This window comes from Diadema setosum, chromosome 1 (genome assembly GCF_964275005.1).
Source record: "Diadema setosum chromosome 1, eeDiaSeto1, whole genome shotgun sequence".
NCBI lineage: Eukaryota > Metazoa > Echinodermata > Echinoidea > Diadematoida > Diadematidae > Diadema > Diadema setosum.
Genome location: NC_092685.1, coordinates 10,461,735 through 10,481,086, shown reverse-complemented (window position 1 = coordinate 10,481,086; position 19,352 = coordinate 10,461,735). Strand labels below are relative to the sequence as shown.

Sequence of the window (19,352 nt, the reverse complement as noted above, 5' to 3'; positions counted from 1 at the left end):
TGTCAGAAGACGTAACTTCCTTTCTGGCGACATCTCCCTTCACAGAGCGTACTTTAAGCAAAAATAATGTTTTTTGTCAAATACATAACAAAACTCTGAAAAGTACTCTGTGAAATTCATTGCCCATGTAGAACTGTGGTCTCTTTGCACAGACAACAACAAATTACATGAGTTGCATCATGAAACCTCACGACAGTAAAATGATAAACTGGTCACACACATATAGTTTTCATTCATAACCCAAAACGTTCACAGTTGCGAGTGTGAGGATTGAGTTGACGTAATTTGTGCTTTTTTGTTATCAGGATGTACCAAATATTCAACTCCATTTGCAGGAACAGCAGCTGCCAGGCTAAAGCATTTTCCACTTTACAGGCAGTGTGTTCACTCCAACTTCTTATTACTGATCGGCCTCAACTATACTTTCAAATTTCTTGAGAATGTACATGCTTGTGTGAGTTTCTGAACAATCGTGGGCACGGATGACAATGCTCCAAATTGTTACATCCTGTATGTAGTCTTTCTACCGCGAAAGAACATGAAACAATGGTCCATATAGATCACAGGCAAGGCTGTTTATTTTGCTTTTCCAGGGGAATCTACTAAACCACCGTAAGTTTCTCCTCCAACATGGCCGCTTGTGCCTTCATTTCCTCGCATTTGTCGTCGCTGCAGCCAGTGCCAACGGACAATTCGACGTTCTTGAAAACACCTGGTTGGATGCCGTGCAGCCCCTCGAGGGCGGTCAAGCCCTCGATAGTCGCCAGCGAGTCCAGTCGAGGCTTCACCTTCTTCTCTGGCACCCAGCCTCTCCGTCGCTGGATCAGAGGGATGAGAAGCGTGACGAAGGATGCTACGATATAGATACCACCACCAATGTAGAAGGCAACGTCGAATGATGCAGTCAAGTCGTATGAAGCACCTGGATTAAAAAAAAAAATACATAGAAATCTTCAAGAATGCAAAGTTTGACTGCTATATGCATCTTAATATTGACTGGGACATTTCCCCCTTCTCCTGTTATAATTTTTCCTTGCCCGAAGTATGGCCCTTCATTAACTTGCGCATAGAGTTGTAACGAGCTTGCCTTATGAGGATTCACCTTCAACCTCCTCTACAGGAAAAGAAATATAAAATATTTCTCAAGTGACCTTTCATTCTTGATTCTGATTATAATATGTTCATGTTGGCCTTAACAGGCTGATGTCATGGCTGTAAATTCCTAATGTGACAATTTTAGACAGGGATTAGTGACCAGTGAGCATGAAGTCTACACTTTCAGCTGAGAGGCATTCTCCAGTCGTGTGAAAAAAAAAATCTAGAGTGAAGGGACAAAAATCACTCCGAACAGGGTAGTGCACTGTCCTATTACGTAGTGATAAAGAGCGTATGTCATAAAACCATGCAGTTTGTGACAGATCAAATGTCAAACCCTCTCCTTTTCAAGCGATAGGCGTATTCGGACAAAAATTATAGCCTCAAATAACATGAAGCTGAAGTTAAAACCACAATGTTTGACACAATGGATTGACCAATCAAAGGGAATCTCTAATTCGTGTTCATGTTGATAGAGACAACATACTAAAATAAACAGTGCAATGCAAGCTTCCCCAAACTCGGACAAAACAGCACAATTGCCAGATTGTGTCTTACCCTCTTTGGGCGATTAGAAATGCAAAATCATGTACGACTGATAATGGAACGTAAATCATAAGCGATGCGTACTATGAACACGTACGAATTTTAATTGGGTAAATGAAGACAAATATCAAAACTGCGAGTTTCGATAAAATCATATTTATTCCAATAATGTATGAAGGAATGTTTATGATTAAAGGGGTTAGCACAGGCAGATCTTTCACTAAAGCAGGCACTATGATATTGATAAGTCCTAAGTGCATCTCTAAGTTTGGTCACTGTTGGAGAAACAGTTGAACAAACGGACCCGTATATGTTTCCGACATTCACTGGACAGGAGGCACACAAAAGCGTTTTCACAAAGAGCTGAAAAGTATCTGAAGTTTCACATTTACAATTTCCACCCTCCATTGCGCTCGGATATACTTCCTTGTCAAGAATATTTCATAAAAACAAACATCACAGTCCTATCTCAAGTCATGACGTACCATGAACGATTTCATAGTTCACAGTCATCTTTAACCACGGCTACCTCAGAAAGTGACACTCATCCGTTTATTATCGCATAGTTGCCCGTCAGTTGTGAATTTTGTCATGTTGTTCATCTTGATAAGTGCGGTCATACAAAGCGATAATCTCAAAATCGAAAGTTTACTCGATTCTGGTCGATCGCGAAATTATCGCCTCCAACGGAGGTGGATATGCGTTCGTTTCCCACAAGGGTTGTATTCGTCAAGCCAGTGGCGTACCGTGGGTCAAGACATTGGGGGGGCACCTTATGGCAGCAACATCAGAATTGCATAACGGTATAAATAAATGCGAGCGAGCGGAGCGAGCGAGCTTGAAAATTTTGACATTTTACAGTCCCCCAACTGCCGTTTGTAGCTATATATAATAATATATTTGCTTTTGAAATTAAGGGCGTTGCACTGGGCGCAACTGCTGGCCGTTGCTGGCAGTAACATGAATGGCATAACGATTAAATGCGAGCGAGCGAAGCGAGCGAGCTTGAAAATTTTGTCATTTTACAGTCCCCAACTGCTGTTTGTAGCTATATATTTTCGCTTTGGAAATTATTGGGAGGGGGCGCACCGGGCGCAACTGCTGGCAATTACTATATACTGACTGCAACATCAGGAGAATTGCATAACGATTTAATGCGAGCGAGCGAAGCGAGCGAGCTTGAAAATGTTGACATTTTACAATCCAAAAACTGCCGTTTGTAGCTACATATTTTTGCTTTGGAAATTATGGGGAGGGGGCGCACCGGGCGCAACTGCTGGCAATTACTGACAGCAACATCAGGAGAATTGCATAACGATTAAATGCGAGCGAGCGAAGCGAGCGAGCTTGAAAATTTGGACATTTTACGCTACAGTCCCCAAACTGCCGTTTATATCTATATTTTTTCGCTTTGGAAATTCGGGGCGGGGGGGGGGGGGCGCACCGGGCGCAACTGCTGGCAATTACTGGCAGTAACATCAGGAGAATGGCATATAACGGTTGAATGCGAGCGAGCGAAGCGAGCGAGCTTGAAATTTTTGACATTTTACAGTCCCAAAAATGCCGTTTGTAGCTATATTTTTTCCCTTTGGAAATTAAGGGGAGGGGGTGCACCGGGCGCAACTGCTGGCAATTACTGACAGCAACATCAGGAGAACTGCATAACGATTAAAATAATGCGAGCGAGCGAAGCGAGCGAGCTTGAAAATTTTGACATTTTACAGTCCCAAAACTGCCGTTTTTAGCTTTATTTTTTCGCTTTGGAAATTAAGGAGAAGGGGCGCACCGGGCGCAACTTCTGGCAATTGCTGGCAGTAACATCAGGAGAATGGCATGACGATTAAATGCGAGCGAGCGAAGCGAGTGAGCTTGAAAATTTTGACATTTTACAGTCCCAAAACTGCCGTTTGTAGCTATATTTTTTTCGCTTTAGAAATTCGGGGGGGGGGGGGCGCACCGGGCGCAACTGCTGGCAATTACTGGCAGTAACATCAGGAGAATGGCATATAACGGTTGAATTGAAATTTTTGACATTTTACAGTCCCAAAAATGCCGTTTGTAGCTATATTTTTTCGCTTTGGAAATTAAGGAGAAGGGGCGCACCGGGCGCAACTGCTGGCAATTGCTGGCAGTAACATCAGGAAAATGGCATAACGATTAAATGCGAGCGAGCGAAGCGAGCGAACTTGAAAATTTTGACATTTTACAGTCCCAAAACTACCGTTTCTAGCTATATTTTTTCGCTTTCGAAATTAAGGAGAAGGGGCGCACCGGGCGCAACTGCTGGCAATTGCTGGCAGTAACATCAGGAGAACGGCATAACGATTAAATGCGAGCGAGCGAGCTTAAAACTGCCGTTTGTAGCTATATTTTTCGCTTTGGAAACTCAGGAGGGGGGGGGGGGGGCGCACCGGGCGCAACTGCTGGCAATTATTGGCAGTAACATTAGGAGAATGGCATATAACGGTTAAATGCGAGCGAGCGAAGCGAGCGAGCTTGAAAATGTTGACATTTTACAGTCCAAAAACTGTCGTTTGTAGCTACATGTATTATTTTTTTTCGCTTTGGAGGGAGGGGGCGCCCGGTGCGCCCCCTGGATCCGCCACTGGTAGTCAAGGGTGTTGGTTTATATTCATGATTGGGGGAGTATGAATAGCGAGGGGGCGTCGAAGTGACCAAGCGGGAGAAGGATGTCCAAAATCTGCACTTTATATAGAGCATCCCCTAATTTGTTTGCGTTTGTGAGTGTGTGTGTTTCATATAGATGGAAAAGTTAGGAAATAGCCAAGGTCAAGTCTTATTATTGGCAATGCAAGGCATTTCAATATAGACTAGTATGTAAAGCAATACTGCAAAATCAATGATCAAGCTTTGATAGCAAATGCGCACAACCTATCAAACATCACATTGCGTAACATTGCAGCGACTCTTTTTGCCATTCCGATGTTCTGAGTACACTGCGCACATCCTGCTTATATTCAAAATGCCAACCAGGAATCACGCTGAATCACAATCTTTTGTCGTCTCCGGGCTTTTTGAACAATGTTTCACTATAATACCTCTTATATGGTTAAAAGAAATCTTAGAAAAATGTCTTTTTTCTTGATCATCCTTTCATGTCGATTTCAAAATCAGTTTACTAACCCTTGAATTACCATTTTGGTTTTTTTTCTCCTTTTTTCTTCTTCTTTTTTTTTTCTTTTTTTTTTTTACCAGCGGATTGGGGGGGCACGTGCCCCCCCATGCCCCCCCGTAGTTACGCCACTGCGTCAAGCCATATGAAACTATAGCAAGCACTCACAAAAAGCTATATCAAAACGCCTGTTCATCTGACGTCGAGTCCTTATCTAAACATGGCAAACACGACGGAGCGAGTGTGCCTTAGCACAAGGAAACGATATGCATAAGATAAGAGAAACAATGAAACGGAAAATTCCGTGAACGATGACTCTAGTATTATTACTGCCTTGACAAATTACATCGTTACTTTAAAACAGATGGCAAAAGCACACGTGCCATGAAACGAGGTTGTCATTTCTAATCTATTTTTTCTCTCTCTCTTTCTTTTGGTATTAAGTGCTCCTTCTCGCGATTAAGACTTTGGCATATGAATGAAAAAGTTTCCCTTCACGCCATTTCCTCGGGAATCAGAATTAGTTCAAGAGTAACAGGTGTATTTTTCTCCTATCTTTTTAAATAAGATTGTACTAAAACTGCAATTGACATGAACGTGTAACTGAGACAATTAAGCAAAAGGTGGCCTCTCTCAGTCATTATGGATTTGGTACAGATCTGTTTTCTCTGCTACGATCGATTAACTGTATTTATCCACGCAAATTGGCAACTGTAATAAAAAAAAAGCAAATTAAGAAGTGATTTATTCTATATTCTTCTATCATGTCATTTGCTGTGTATAGCTAGTGTTTTAGCAAACATCACGTGTGCAAGCATGCAAGCGCGCCGGAACACTTCTGGTTTTGGGGGGGCAAAATCTCAACGGGGGCACATTATTTTTATGTGACGATGTGAGATCCTCGGCGCGGGAGCGAAGCGAGTGAGCGGGGGGGGGGGGGGTGTGGAAAGTCCTCTCCCCCCCCCCCCCTCCACTGTAGGGAGCTTTTGCAAAAACAGGGTACAAAAGTCGCGTTTATAGACCATTTAAAAGCAAATTTCTAAGGAATTAAACATAGTGAAAAATAATCAGTGCGAAGGACTCATTATTACATACGGGAGTACATAATAATGTGATTGTGTGAGATCCTCGGCGAGGGAGCGAAGCGACCGAGCGGGGGGAGGGTGTGGGAGGGGGGATACCCCCTCCCACGGTAGGGACTTTTTGTAAAAACAGAGTGTAAAAGTCGCGTTTATAGAGAATTTAAAGCAAATTTATAGGGAATTGACATATTGAAAAATCAGTTGGAAGGACTATGATCATAACATACGGGAGTACATTAATAATGTGATGGTGCGAGATCCTCGGCGAGGGAGCGAAGTGACCGAGCGGGGGGAAGGTGTGGGAGGGGGGATACCCCCTCCCACGGTAGGGACATTTTGTAAAAACAGAGTATAAAAGTCGCGTTTATAGAACATTTAAAAGCAAATTTCTAGGGAATTAATATATTGAAGAAAATCAGTTGGAAGGACTATGATCTTAAACATACGGGGGTATATTATGTGATGGTGTGAGATCCTCGTCGAGGGAGCGAAGCGACCGAGCGGGGGGAGGGTGTGGGAAGGGGGATACTCCCTCCCACGGTAGGGACTTTTTGTAAAAACAGAGCATAAAAGTCACGTTTATAGAACATTTAAAAGCAAATTTCTAGGGAATTAAAATATTGAAGAAAATCAGTTGTAAGGACTATGATCTTAAACATACCCGGGGGTATATTATGTGATGGTGTGAGATCCTCGTCGAGGGAGCGAAGTGACCGAGCGGGGGAGTGTGTGGGAGGGGGATGTACCCCTCCCACGGTAGGGACTTTTTGTAAAAACAGAATATAAAAGTCGCTTTTATAGAGCATTTTAAATTAAATTTCTGAAGAATTAAACATAGTAAAAGAAATCACTGCGAAGGACTATGATAATAACTTATGAAAACTTTTCATTTTACTATAAGTACGGGCAGAACGAGCGAGCAACTTTTAAGGTATGTTTCAGCGGGCACACTCAAGGACACGAGGCTACCATCTATACACTAAATTTACTCATAAGTTACTATTAGTGTATAGATACAATAATGTATGTTGTTAGTGTATTATAATTTTCGCCCCGTTAGGGGCGAAAATTTTTACATTTTCAGTTATGAAATTACAACATTTAGACAAGAAATATGTCTTTATTGTTCATTTTGGTCTTTAAATCAGTGATTAATTATTTCGGGGGGGGGCACTTTGGGGGGGCAAAAAATCGTTTTGCCCCCCCAACATTTTGTTTGGGGGGGCAAGTGCCACCCCTGCCCCCCCGCTTCCGGCGCCCTTGCAAGCATGTTATCTACGGCCTAAAGACTGTATTCGTCATTATCATCACTAGTTTAAACAACGTACCCTTCGTATTGTGTACACATGCAGTTCAAAGTTCACCTTGGGCAAAGACCATGTCTTTTGGAAGATTATAGATCTGGTGATCGGATAACTACTTCGTCATGTCAGTTCTTGCAACACAATACCCGGAAGGAATGAAAGATTGAAATACAACTATAGTGTTTTAGATATATGGTATACCGAATGACAGTCTAGTGGGGTATCTCAGATATGGGGATGGGGAGGGGGCTTGCTAGAGTGAAGACATCTCATATACCTTACCACCCCCCCCCCCCAAAAAAAAAAGAGAGAGAGAGAGAGAGAGAGAAAGGGAGAATGTATGCTTTGATAAACTGAATATAAGTTTCTTTGTTTGTTTGTTGTTGTTTTTTAGTGACAGTTGAAACTGAAATCTTCACCACAGTGTACAATAATAAAAAACGTCATTGTTTGACTAGATATACGTTCTTATCAAAACTTTGATCCATGGGTCTAGAAAATGGGTTCCGTTTTAAGATTCCCGACCACTGTGATGTTATGTGATGTTGATGTGATGTGAATGTGATGTGAATGTGATGCGCGTGGATACCTGGTAGACTGTATTAGCCTACCAGGTCCCTGCAGTAAGGCAGTCCCTTTAGATGAATACCCTCCCATAGTACCGGTTAGACTTCATCCCCCAACTTTAGAGGAAGAGAGAAAGAAATGCGGCTCCTCCATTGTTGAGAAACAGGAGATGTTTACAGTGAGCATGCAGCAAATGAACAACAGGGTATATACGCCTACTAGAAGAATGTGATGCGCGCGGACACCACTGCGGTCAGTAAGATAACCGACAGATAATCCCGGACCAGTTAGAAGTTAGTTTGAAAAGACAGAATGACATTTTACAAGCACTATAGTGAACATTCTATTTTGATCAGAATCGGATAAAAATTAGAGAAGTTATGAAATTGAGAGGTTTCACAAATCTTAACAAAAAAGTTCTTGAACAGTCACCTTATATGCAAATGTTAAGTTGATGTCATCGCCTCATAACATGCCATACAGTTTGTACATAAATCTTGAAATTTCCAATTTTTCCTTTCAGGTATAGTATTATGCCCTAGCCTCAAATCCAAATGTGTCAAACTGATCACTATGTTGAAATCATTCAGCTATGACAACTACAGACCTTTTACATTTTTATAGCATAGGAATCGAAGTTTATTTTTTCCTTTATTTTTACATTATCGATGGAAAATTGTGGGGTAATGACGTCATCAGCTCACTCATTTGCATAATCATAACAACTGTTTGAGAACTATTTTGACAAAAAAAAAGATGAATGTTTAACGTTTCATGACTTACTTATTTTTAATCAGGTCTTGATAAAATATTCATTACTGTACTCGTAAATACGTTATAACAGCCGAAAAAGGTCAGCCTCATTGGGGTAACTGCACTTTTATGGACTGCCTCCGTGATTATTATGGATAGCGATTAACCGTATTGTAGTTTGTTTGTGTGTTTGGTCTTGCTTATTTTATAAAAGTTGAATTCTCTCCCGGATATTACAGGTTGCGTATTCCATAAAACCCTTTCCAATCAGCCTCGCCAGAAAGTTCGTATAACAACATTGCTGACACGGAAATCACCTTAGTAGCATCACAGTGATAACATTTTGCCTCGATAACACAGATACCGGAAAGTAAAGGTTGCTGATACTCAGAGACTATCAACGAGGTTCAATAAAACTGTTACAGAACTTTAATTTAAACGTTTTGATGTGATCACCTTTAACGGTTTCCTGCAGTCACAATAGCACCTGTTGTGGTTTTTAGAGACGGGAGGCAATGCGATATTTGGTAGAACGCAAAATTCGACCATTTCATCACCATCCACATACTTTTCCGCCATTATATCCCTTCGCTGCGGTCGATGACTGCGCCATTTTATCTTGGCAATAAACCAAGCTCGCCCTCGTGATAAATCAACACGGCGGAGGTGTGTAAGATAACCCTGGAGGTGTGTCACCCCAATATAAGATTACGGTCGCGAATCAAACAGCCCATCTCACAATGGCTCTTTGTTGTTGTTTTTTCCCCCTTTACTTTTCATGTTAATAAATATGCCCAGTATCCAGCCATTGTCAAAGAAGAACAATTGTGACCCTCGATCTCAAGCCACTTCCTACACATTCTCTTTACGAGAGACCGAGAGAGAGAAAAATGTGATCAGCCATGTGATAGCCACTGTCGTAATACCACACGCGTTAGTCCAGATTATGTTTAACTTCACAATACCCCATGTGATATGCCACAGGGTAATACAAACAAGCAACGAAAACTAAAACAACCTACTTCATATTAAGTCGGTTTCCATATTATATCATATCTTGATACATCCTATCGAGATATAGGCATGAATATACCCTGTAAGTTTATCTGTTCCTACTTGGACGGTACTTGTGAAAAATAGCAACAACGTGAGTCAGGCAAGTGATATACCAGTTCAATCCAGAAAGCATTTTCCATTACAAACCCATGCAGTTACAACAGACCACACAGTGATTGCAACTTGTACAACGACACGTGTATAGGATGGTTAGTGAATAGCTACGATTAAAGATGTGAACGATAGAATTGCTCATAAACTCATGGAATGTAATGAAGTACTAGGTACGATGGGTTTTTTATCCTTATCCCAGTTCAAGTCAATGTCCTTACAGCAATTTATACACACCTGCTATAGAGGGTCCGAATGTGATGCCGATTCCAGCAGACAGGAGGGTTAGCGTCCAAGCTTCAGCCAGAAGTTTGTGCCCGAATAAGTCCATTGAAACTTTGAGGAGCATGCTGTTCACCACACCCGTCAAGATACCAACAACTTGTAAGAGAAGATGGCATTGTGAAAGATAAACCAGTGTTAAGTAGAGTCAGTATCAAGTCATGACAAAACGAGAGTTTCTCTCTTAAAAAAAGGAGAGATCCATACCATAGCAAAAATTAAGCATTCACGAAAACATTTGGGTCAAGGCCATGACATTTACAGTTGGGGGTCTACTGCAGACCATTACAGAAACTAAAGACTTTCTTCAATATTTTTATATCGTTAAGATTAATTAAAAGTTCGTTTTTTCTTTTGTTTTTTTTTTTGTTTTTTTTTGAATAGTGAATGCATTTTGTTGTGAAAGTCGGCCCATATAGCTGATCAGGACATTCCAACCTGTCAGCAGAATAATATAAGATAGTAACTTACAAAACTGAAAGTAAAATGCCGAGGAAAGCGATTGATCATCAAGAAAGTATAATAATGATCCTCTAATCTTAGAGGATTATTATTATACCTACTTGATGATCAACCGCTTGAATGAAAGGAATTTCATCACTGATTTGACAAATTGTCAATATTCGCAATTGTTGTTACTCATATTCTTGTCCAATTTTGTCACAAGGTATGATATACACTATGAAGATATATTTTCTTTATTCAAATGAAGTAACACTGATTTGTCTGATTTCCCCTAGTGTTTCTCGGTGAAGGGTCGCGATTGAAAAGAAGAGTAGAGGGTTGCACTCACCTATAGCGTAACCATAGAGACCCTGTATTTTGGTGATAACCAGAAGGCAGAGGGTGACCCCGCCCATAATCAGGTTTGAGATGGGGTACACGTACACGGTGTGAAAGGGGATGTAGTCTCCAAATATCGCGGATCCGCCACGACCTATCATATCGCAGACGCCAAAGACCATCAACACGTGGACACCTTTTGACGACGGAATGCCTATTGTTTCCATGTATTTTATCTGAAACAAGATGAACGAAGAAAATTACGAAGGTTGAGCACTGCCATTGGCAAAGATCAAGCAGTTCCTTACATTTCTCAAACGGGAGCTGTGAAGCTACAGACTTTCACTGGGAAAAGTTCGTTCGACTGATACGTTCAGTTCGACCACTCCAACAAAACACACAAAAGTAAATTACCAACAAAAAGTGAAGTACAAACAAGATTATGCTTGCCTCATGTGTTTTAAAAGGACGGAGGATTTTTACTCTATTAAAGAATGTATTTTTAGTACTTTGAATTGTAAATGTGCTCACGTAGGGGACAATATCTTGTAAGAATAATTAACTGTGTCAAAAAGGCATGGATCTTGCATGCACATTGCAGCTCAGCAGTTTTCGCACATTCTTTCTTTTTATTACAACGGACCTCTGTTTGCAGTAATAGTGAATGTGTATGCAGCATTTCCGTTCTCGAGAGCCTGGCACATGAATTACAAAAGGTGAATTCAGGAAGTCCAAGGAAGAAGATATGTATACACTCACGAAGTTAACAAACGGGAATATCAGCGACATGTTCATGAGAACATTGGCTATGCACCAGAGCACAATACCCGGCGCCCTGAAGGTAACGAGGAAAGCCTTGATGTACTCCTTGGTGGTATGCTTTGGTGTGTTGTCCGGGATCGGGATCCTGCGCGACCTCGTACTGTCCCTCCTCGACCACACGCTGTCCCGCCTGCTGATGAAGCTTACGATACTGTCCCGGCGAGACGTCAAGCTGCTACTCCTGCGACCTTTGCTGTCGCGCCGCACCCCCGAACTGTTGTCCGACCTTGTTGCTGTGCTGCTCCGTCGCAGTTTATTGCTGCTGTCCCGACGACCCTTGCTAGTCGTGCTGTCCTTCCTGGAGCCAACGCTGCCCTGCCGGGACTCGCTGCCGGTTCCTGAAGGCGCGTTGTTGTCTTTCGGCGCTGCGGGGTCACAGTCTGACGGGGCGGCATTTTGAGTGCACATTGTTGACTTAAATGTAGCACTTTCTTTTCTTTCGCTCGTGGCATTATGACAATTTTGGTTGACATTTTCAGTACTAAGAGCGGATTCCTTAATAGTTTCAAGCTGCGCGCCTAGCATAGAGTCGACAACTTTGTTGTCATCGGCGACCTTGGTGTACCCGTTTTTGCTGAAGACTGCATCATTCTTGGCGGTGCCTTCCCCCTCCTCCCCATCACAACAGTCCCCATCGAGGGCTTGTTTCTCCTCCTCGTCCTCCTCGTCTGGGATTGGAACCTCGATGTAATCAATTTTCTTCCTGAACGATGCTGCACAAACCAGGCCCAAGACGAAGAGGGAGCAGCCAAGAATGATGAACGTCTTCCTCCAACCAAATTTTTCACACAGGATTTCGATGGCTGGATTCAATGACAGTGAGCCTGCAGGAAGTGACGAAAACAGAAAAAATTATGTGAAATGTTTATTTCATCATAAATGGACGGATTATGTTTCGATCAATGACACATTTTTGTTGTACACGAGTTCATACTTTGGCCTCGTCACCAACAATGCCCTCTGTTCATGTTGTTGATTAGTTTTATTTCAAAATGCATTACTTCATGTATGAGTGTTCATCCTTCAGCTGGAAATGTGAATACGACTGTGCTGCGCTAATTGACACATGTAGAACATCAATAGAAAATTCTGGACGGTATGTAATTGACGGGAAGAAGGAATTTTCGCGTCCATGGCCCAAAGGGGCAGCGTGCTACTGTCACGAAAGAAAAACTTTCCTCTTTTCCGTATGTAACCACACACAATACCATTACAGCATAGGTCTACTTCTATACTCTTATCTGCTTCAATTCGAATAATCTTCATATCTTTCACCAGTGGAGATGTTAAGCATTGATAAAGTTTTTGAATATTTTTTCCTTTCTATAATGAGATGTTGATATCAGCATAATTGCTATTTTTAAAGAGGTATACGTCCAAGATGACGTCGGTCTTGAATTATTACTTCCTATACTGCGCCACCAACGTTTCTATCATGTGCACTTAAATAAGCTGCGCTATAGAGGCTCTAACTGAGACGCAGGTGTTTGTAATTCTGGACATGGCGATCATGTATAAACCAATGATTCTTCACTTCATAATTTTTACCAAGCGCATTTTGCTATTGATTGCTTGGATGTATATATTCCGTCTCTATTTTTGTAAAGAGGTATAGGCAATAATTTGATATTGGGGTGATCGTTAAAACTGCTCACCGACGCTCCAGCCCAGCGTGGCGAAGCACGATGCTCTCGCGCTGTTCTTCCGCGGGAAGTAGGTGCCGACCAAGTTCAGCGAGGTATTGTCGATGAAGTTCGAGCCGATCCCGAAGAGGAGACTGTAGGTGGCGAACAGGTAGTACGGGTGTGGGACAGCGGCAGAGAGTAGGAGCCCAGCACTGCAGCAGATGACGCCCACGACGGCAACCTTGCGGTGCCCGAAACGCTTGAAGAGTCCGGTGGAAATGGGAGAGGCGGCAAACATGATCCCAAACGCGACTGACCCGATCCAACCTGAGGAAACACAGAATAAAACAAGTATAAAATAACAATGTAGGTCCTATATACACGCAGGCACTTTCATAACGAACACGACACGTCGACTTTTATTTTAAAAAAATGGCCAGGTTTTGCAACTGTTTCTGATTTGCAGTAGGCCTACATAATGATTGTACCATGTTGTGTCAGCATCGTGCACAAAACATTTTCAACAATAAGAGCAGTATACCGAAAGACTTGCTACGTCAGACAAAAAAAAAAAATGCGCGAAGTCATAAAGTATAATTATTCTAGATAGCTTTCAAAACGGTTGAGGAGGAAAAGTCAACATTGCCGTCTTCGTTATGCGACCACGCCGTAACTTGATCTGTATTCCTCATTTCTTATAATATCGTTAATTGATTATGTTTACGGATGCAGGGCTAAACAAGAGGACATAAAACAAAAGTATCTCAGCAAAACGAATAATTATGTAAGATAAATGTTTTTCCAGGAAACCGTATAGTTACTTGATATCAATTAAACATGATATGGAAGAGTCTTCCACAGTAATAACGGAAAAAGAATATAACTTTATGCGTAGGTAGACATCATCAAAACATTATTCTATATTCACGAGAGTGTGGTGCCGATTTCGTTGGAATGCAAGTTCTCTCTAGCATGGTGCACTGTTCTTACTATAATAACGTTGTGTCTAACTTTACAATTTAAGATTCAAGTTAACCAGTTGTTTCTGCAAATTCAGTTGATTTGAGACTGAGAGGAGATGGTAATTTGATTTTTATTCCTGCAAGTTCTTGAGGTTTTTGGATCAGCATTTGACACAGCATTTCTTTTCCGTTTATCTTTACTGATGTCTCTATTGCTTCATTTTTAAGGAGAAAAAGATGTGAATATAGGTTCATTCACGACGGATTACATGTGCTGTTATCACGACAGTCGCCAAAAGGAGATCGATAGCAAAACCAACTCCAAGAAAATAAAAATAGATAGGGCTTACGTAATATCATTGATAGCAATGCCTTTCGGGAACTAAAATGTCTATCATGATGTAAACTAATGCTAAAATAGAGAGATAACTAATGGAGAAATATGCATATTAGGTACGACGCATTTCCGTTAGATTAGATAGATTGAGAAGTGTTAACGATGTGCATGCATGTATGTTGGAGTGTTGATGGGTAGGACTATATCAGCAAGAGACAGGCAGGCTATGATGTTCTACATACAGCAACATCCTGATTGTGTGTATGGGTGAACCAATACAGCAAGATGAGAAACATTCTACATAAATACATGTATGCTGCATTAAGTTATGATTTGACATCTTAAAATACCCTTCGTTTCCAAACGTAATTCCGTTTAAACAATAATCACCATTGTATGCATTTCGTTGACTAACATTTCATATCCTGGAGTTCATCAATTCCAAGCAATATAAAACTAAAAGGGCAAAAGATTCGTTCCTGCTCCAGTGGAAAGCACCCATCGCTGAGCCGGAAAACAAATACGTTGCGAAATCAGAAATAGCAACTGAGACAGAGAATCAAGATTTTAAGTGTAGATATCGCCGGTCGGTGATGATAATGAAGCTTTACATGGAATGGAGACCTTAAAATACCGGAGGCTGAATGTTGCGATTGATCACTTCTGCCAAGGGTACAAAGAAAGCGAACGAATATGCGTTGATTTTTCTCGATGTATACGATTTTCATTCTCTTGCTCATAGCCAACTGGACTACGATTTATCGAGTGTCGTGACATAGACAATGGAAATAAAATAGTACTGCCACACCATCATGGAGCTAAAAAGAGGTTTCCTCGGAAAAAAAAAAAGAACTCGTAACGCCCTCCCCCCCCCCCCCCGTTATCGACATAGTTGTCCAATACATGATCTTCATATTATAAAGATAACTAAAACCGCTAGGCAACGCCACACCAGTAATGAAATCTTTTCATTCTAACAGTATCGGGTGTCTTAGTATACTGTAAAAAAATACAGGCATTATCAATTTAAGCGGGTATACACAAGATTTACTTTCATTGCAGGACATAACGAAATGCGACTGGAAACAAACTACGTTCTGCTTCCTATGAACACTAGACAATAGCTGTCTGAAAGTCACCTTCACAACCAACTGGAGCGCACACTGAGACCACCGAGTACGTCTAATCTCGCAGTAAGGCGCTTTCTTTATCTCAACCGGTTCTGTCTGCTATGCATTCTTTGACGAAAAATCACTAAAAGGAATACGATTTCATGGGGACAACATATACTATTTGTATAACTCTTTATTGGCTGTCCTGAGGGATAAAGACATTTTGAAGAATTACGACGAAAACTCTACTTTTACCAACAAAGTAGAACTCGACATACAAAATATTTCGCTCGACATATAGTAAATGTTTCTTGTTTTTCTGGGGTTATTTTTTTCATCTTTACACATTACGATGTTGCTTTTGGGACCTGCGTCTGGGGCCCATCGTAAGACAGTCCCACCTTATAAAAGTTCAAATTATTTTGTTTAGCAAAAGTCACATGATGTCTTCCTGTGATATGTTAAGGGTCAGTCATGCTGGCCTGTTTTTAAAGGACGAAAATGACAAGTTAAAAGGTCACCACTGACACTGTCACGAACAACTTATTTTACATCGAAGAGTATCTGATCCCCCCCCCCCCAAAAAAAAAAAAAAGGACGAAGTTGCGAACTCCCGCAGACTTGGCCCTGAGGTCCTGCCAGAGGGGCCCCTGCCCCCCCCCCCCCCTCCCATTCTATCTTCTGCCTGTGTATACGTGAGACTTCGGGCAGTTTAATGAAGATTAAGATATTTTGCATTTATGCTACATATTGGACCACCCTGTGAGGTATCGCTCACTCGGGTCGATATGAAGCGCTCAGTCGGGGCATCACACTAGAATTTAAGTTATGTCTACAAAGTTTGGTAAAAATAAGATCATGTATCTCACGGCAGGAACCAGCTTGTTACCATTGTCTAAGGGCCAAGTTCCAAGTTGAGTGATCACTTCAACTATCATGAACAAAAGAAACTATGTTAATATCTAAACATAAACGAGTATCTACACATGCGATACAGCATGCACCCTGGAACTGGAGAAGAAGTTTCAGAAAATTCACAACTTTTGTCTTCTGGGCTCCATAATGGGAGTCACTTGAATGATTTAAAAAAAACTTTGCACCCCTGCATGCCCTATTAACAGAATAACTCACGCTAATTTTCGTTTTAAAAGAAATATATATATATATATATATATATATATATATATATATATATATATATACATATAAAAGATGAAGAAGTAGAGTGGTAATGCATTTTGACAGTCCAACAGTGCTATTTATTTAGACCAAATTTTCGACGAATACATTCGTCTTCCTCAGGGTCGACAACCTGAGGAAGACGAATGTATTCGTCGAAAATTTGGTCTAAATAAATAGCACTGTTGGACTGTCAAAAATGCATTACCACTCTACTTCTTCATCTTTTCGATACTGGTACCAACACGCGGACTACAAGTATATATAATATAATAGTATTATGTTGACGTGCAATAATTCCGCATCATGCACCAATTTCACGTCGGCTTTATTTATACTTATAGATAGATGATAATCACACAAACACGATACCAATGATGGTTATCAAATTCGGACCAATTCAACATTCGCAGCAAAATTTCATAAGGTTACAATAGCGCAATAATCTGGCGGGGTTGTACTAGCTTTACCGATCAAAAGTATGAAGTTTAGAAGAGTTTGTGTAAAACCAATGGGAGAGTTTTCATGTGAGTTCTGACCTCGTCAGCTCACCTAATTAGCACTGGCACTGGCGAGTCGTTACGACTGACTGTCTCGTGAAAGCACTTTAGGCCCTTTCGATGAAATCCCTACCACTCTCTTCAACTGACTCTACCCTTTCTATCAAAGCCAAAATTGACCATTGTTTGGAATCGCATTTCAAAAAAGAATAGATAAGATGCGGATGACTGATGATGCACGGGCCACGACGAGCGACGATCGACGCAGGACGGACGACTGAGCGATGGTTGAAATAGCTTGCTGGAGTCGTTCGGGAAAGGTGAGGTACTTGAAGTCTTTGTTTGACAAGGGATATTTCCTGATTCCCTCTCACAACACTCTCATCAAGAGGTCATGTTATAAAAATAAAAAAGCGAGTTCAACAAAGGAGCGGAAGACCTATATGAAACTATAAATAGACACAAATAAACCGCATTTATAAGAATTAAACAAATACTACTATACACTGCAGAAAATAAAAAGAAAAACAAGAAACAAATAAAACATGTATCAGATATATTAATTTTGTTTTTGCAGAGATGTCACTTTCTTAGGAAAGCTGTCACAAGTGCAGCAACATAAGTAAATTTGAAACTCGCCGATGCGCTAAGGAGCATATACGGGGGAGTTTTGACGAGTCGCCTCCTTGTCTCGCCGTCCTGACCAGTCCAAATAAAAACAGTAAAATCTTACGAGTTCAACGGTAAAAAAAATTGACTGAAATCGGATGAAAAATAAGGAAGTTATGACATTTTGAAGCTCTGTTAATTTCTGAAAACAGTTACTTATACAGTGGATATGAATACGCAAATGGGTGAGCTAACCATGTCATAACCTCACAATTTTCCATTAAACGTGTACCAAATAATAACGAAAATTCAATGTTTCTGTCGTTGAAGTCTGAAACATGATATTATTCCAAGTTGAGTAACTTCTGAATAGTGATCAGTTAGATACGGATTTGACCCTCGGTCATAATTGCATTTGAATAAAAACTGGAAATTTCAAAATTTTATGTACAAACTATATTATTATGGTAAGTTGTGAGGGGATGACTTGCTCACTTTTCCATTTGCATAAAATTGACCGTTCAAGAACTGTTTCCTGCAAAAATAGCGAAACTTCAAAATGTCACAACTTTCTTATTAATTTTTTCATCCGATTTCGATCAAAATTATACCGTTGCACTCGTAATATTTTACTCTTTCTTACCAGATTAACTTATTTGGACTGGATTTCCCCTTTAAACAGCAAGTGGTCTTCTCATCTTCTCGCACTTAACAAGGCACACAGGTGATTTCCAAGCAGGAGCTTTCTCGCTATCCTCATCGTCCTGAACAAAATGTCAAAATTAATCGGTTTCCGAATGATGCTTTAAAAGCCCTTTCTCCATAACGGTCATAATAAAAAACATAGTAGTAAAGGCCCGATTTAACAAGTCACTGTCTCGCCTTCTCCTCCAAGGCGAGCGCCTGGATAAGCGGCTTGTGGTAGACTTGCCTTTTCGCCCTTCCTTTATCCTATATACGAAGGTGACTACGTGAGCTTGAACGAGTCACCTCGGCGCCGTGAGAAGTTGGCATCTTGTCCGACGTGATCATGCACATTCTCACCCCATGTACAGGCTTCAGTATAAAGGCGATCCTATACGCAGACACAATGGATCACTTCTGCTTCTCAACCTTTTTTTTTTTTTTTTTTTCTTAACCCGAGACCAACTTCGGTTCCCCTGATTTTTCTTTTTCAAAGCCACTTAGATTGGATACAAATATTTTTTATTCATTTTTTTGACCGACCTCGTGGTTACCCGCTTGAGAAGCGCGGCGCGGGATAACACGACAAGCCCTTGCATGCATAGCACCAGGCTTGGCCGTTTGAGAACTTGACAAGTTTTGGTGTGACCGAGAATATGGGTTTGGATCCTATATGCGTTCTCAAGAAGTCACTCAGGTGGTGATCATCAAGAGGTCAACATCCTCATTCACCTAATCAAAAGCAACCAGGAGAAGTGATGGATGCGTTATAGTCCGATGTTCGGTACAGTTTAACCTGTCATGCATGTG

The 19,352-nt window shown here is 41.1% G+C and overlaps 1 protein-coding gene across 1 annotated transcript in view; it reads right to left on the bottom strand.

Moving 5' to 3' along the window:
- Positions 1 to 223: 223 nt before the first annotated feature.
- The window catches only part of LOC140234058 (uncharacterized), a 32,122-nt gene continuing 12,993 nt past the window's right edge, over positions 224 to 19,352 (bottom strand). The window contains exons 2-6 of the mRNA XM_072314142.1: positions 13,190 to 13,486; positions 11,472 to 12,358; positions 10,723 to 10,948; positions 9,885 to 10,028; positions 224 to 922 (exon numbers count right to left, since the gene is read on the bottom strand). Of these exons, the coding sequence (XP_072170243.1) occupies positions 603 to 922; positions 9,885 to 10,028; positions 10,723 to 10,948; positions 11,472 to 12,358; positions 13,190 to 13,486 (1,874 nt within the window). The 3' untranslated portion in view covers positions 224 to 602. The remainder of the gene's footprint in view (positions 923 to 9,884; positions 10,029 to 10,722; positions 10,949 to 11,471; positions 12,359 to 13,189; positions 13,487 to 19,352) is intronic.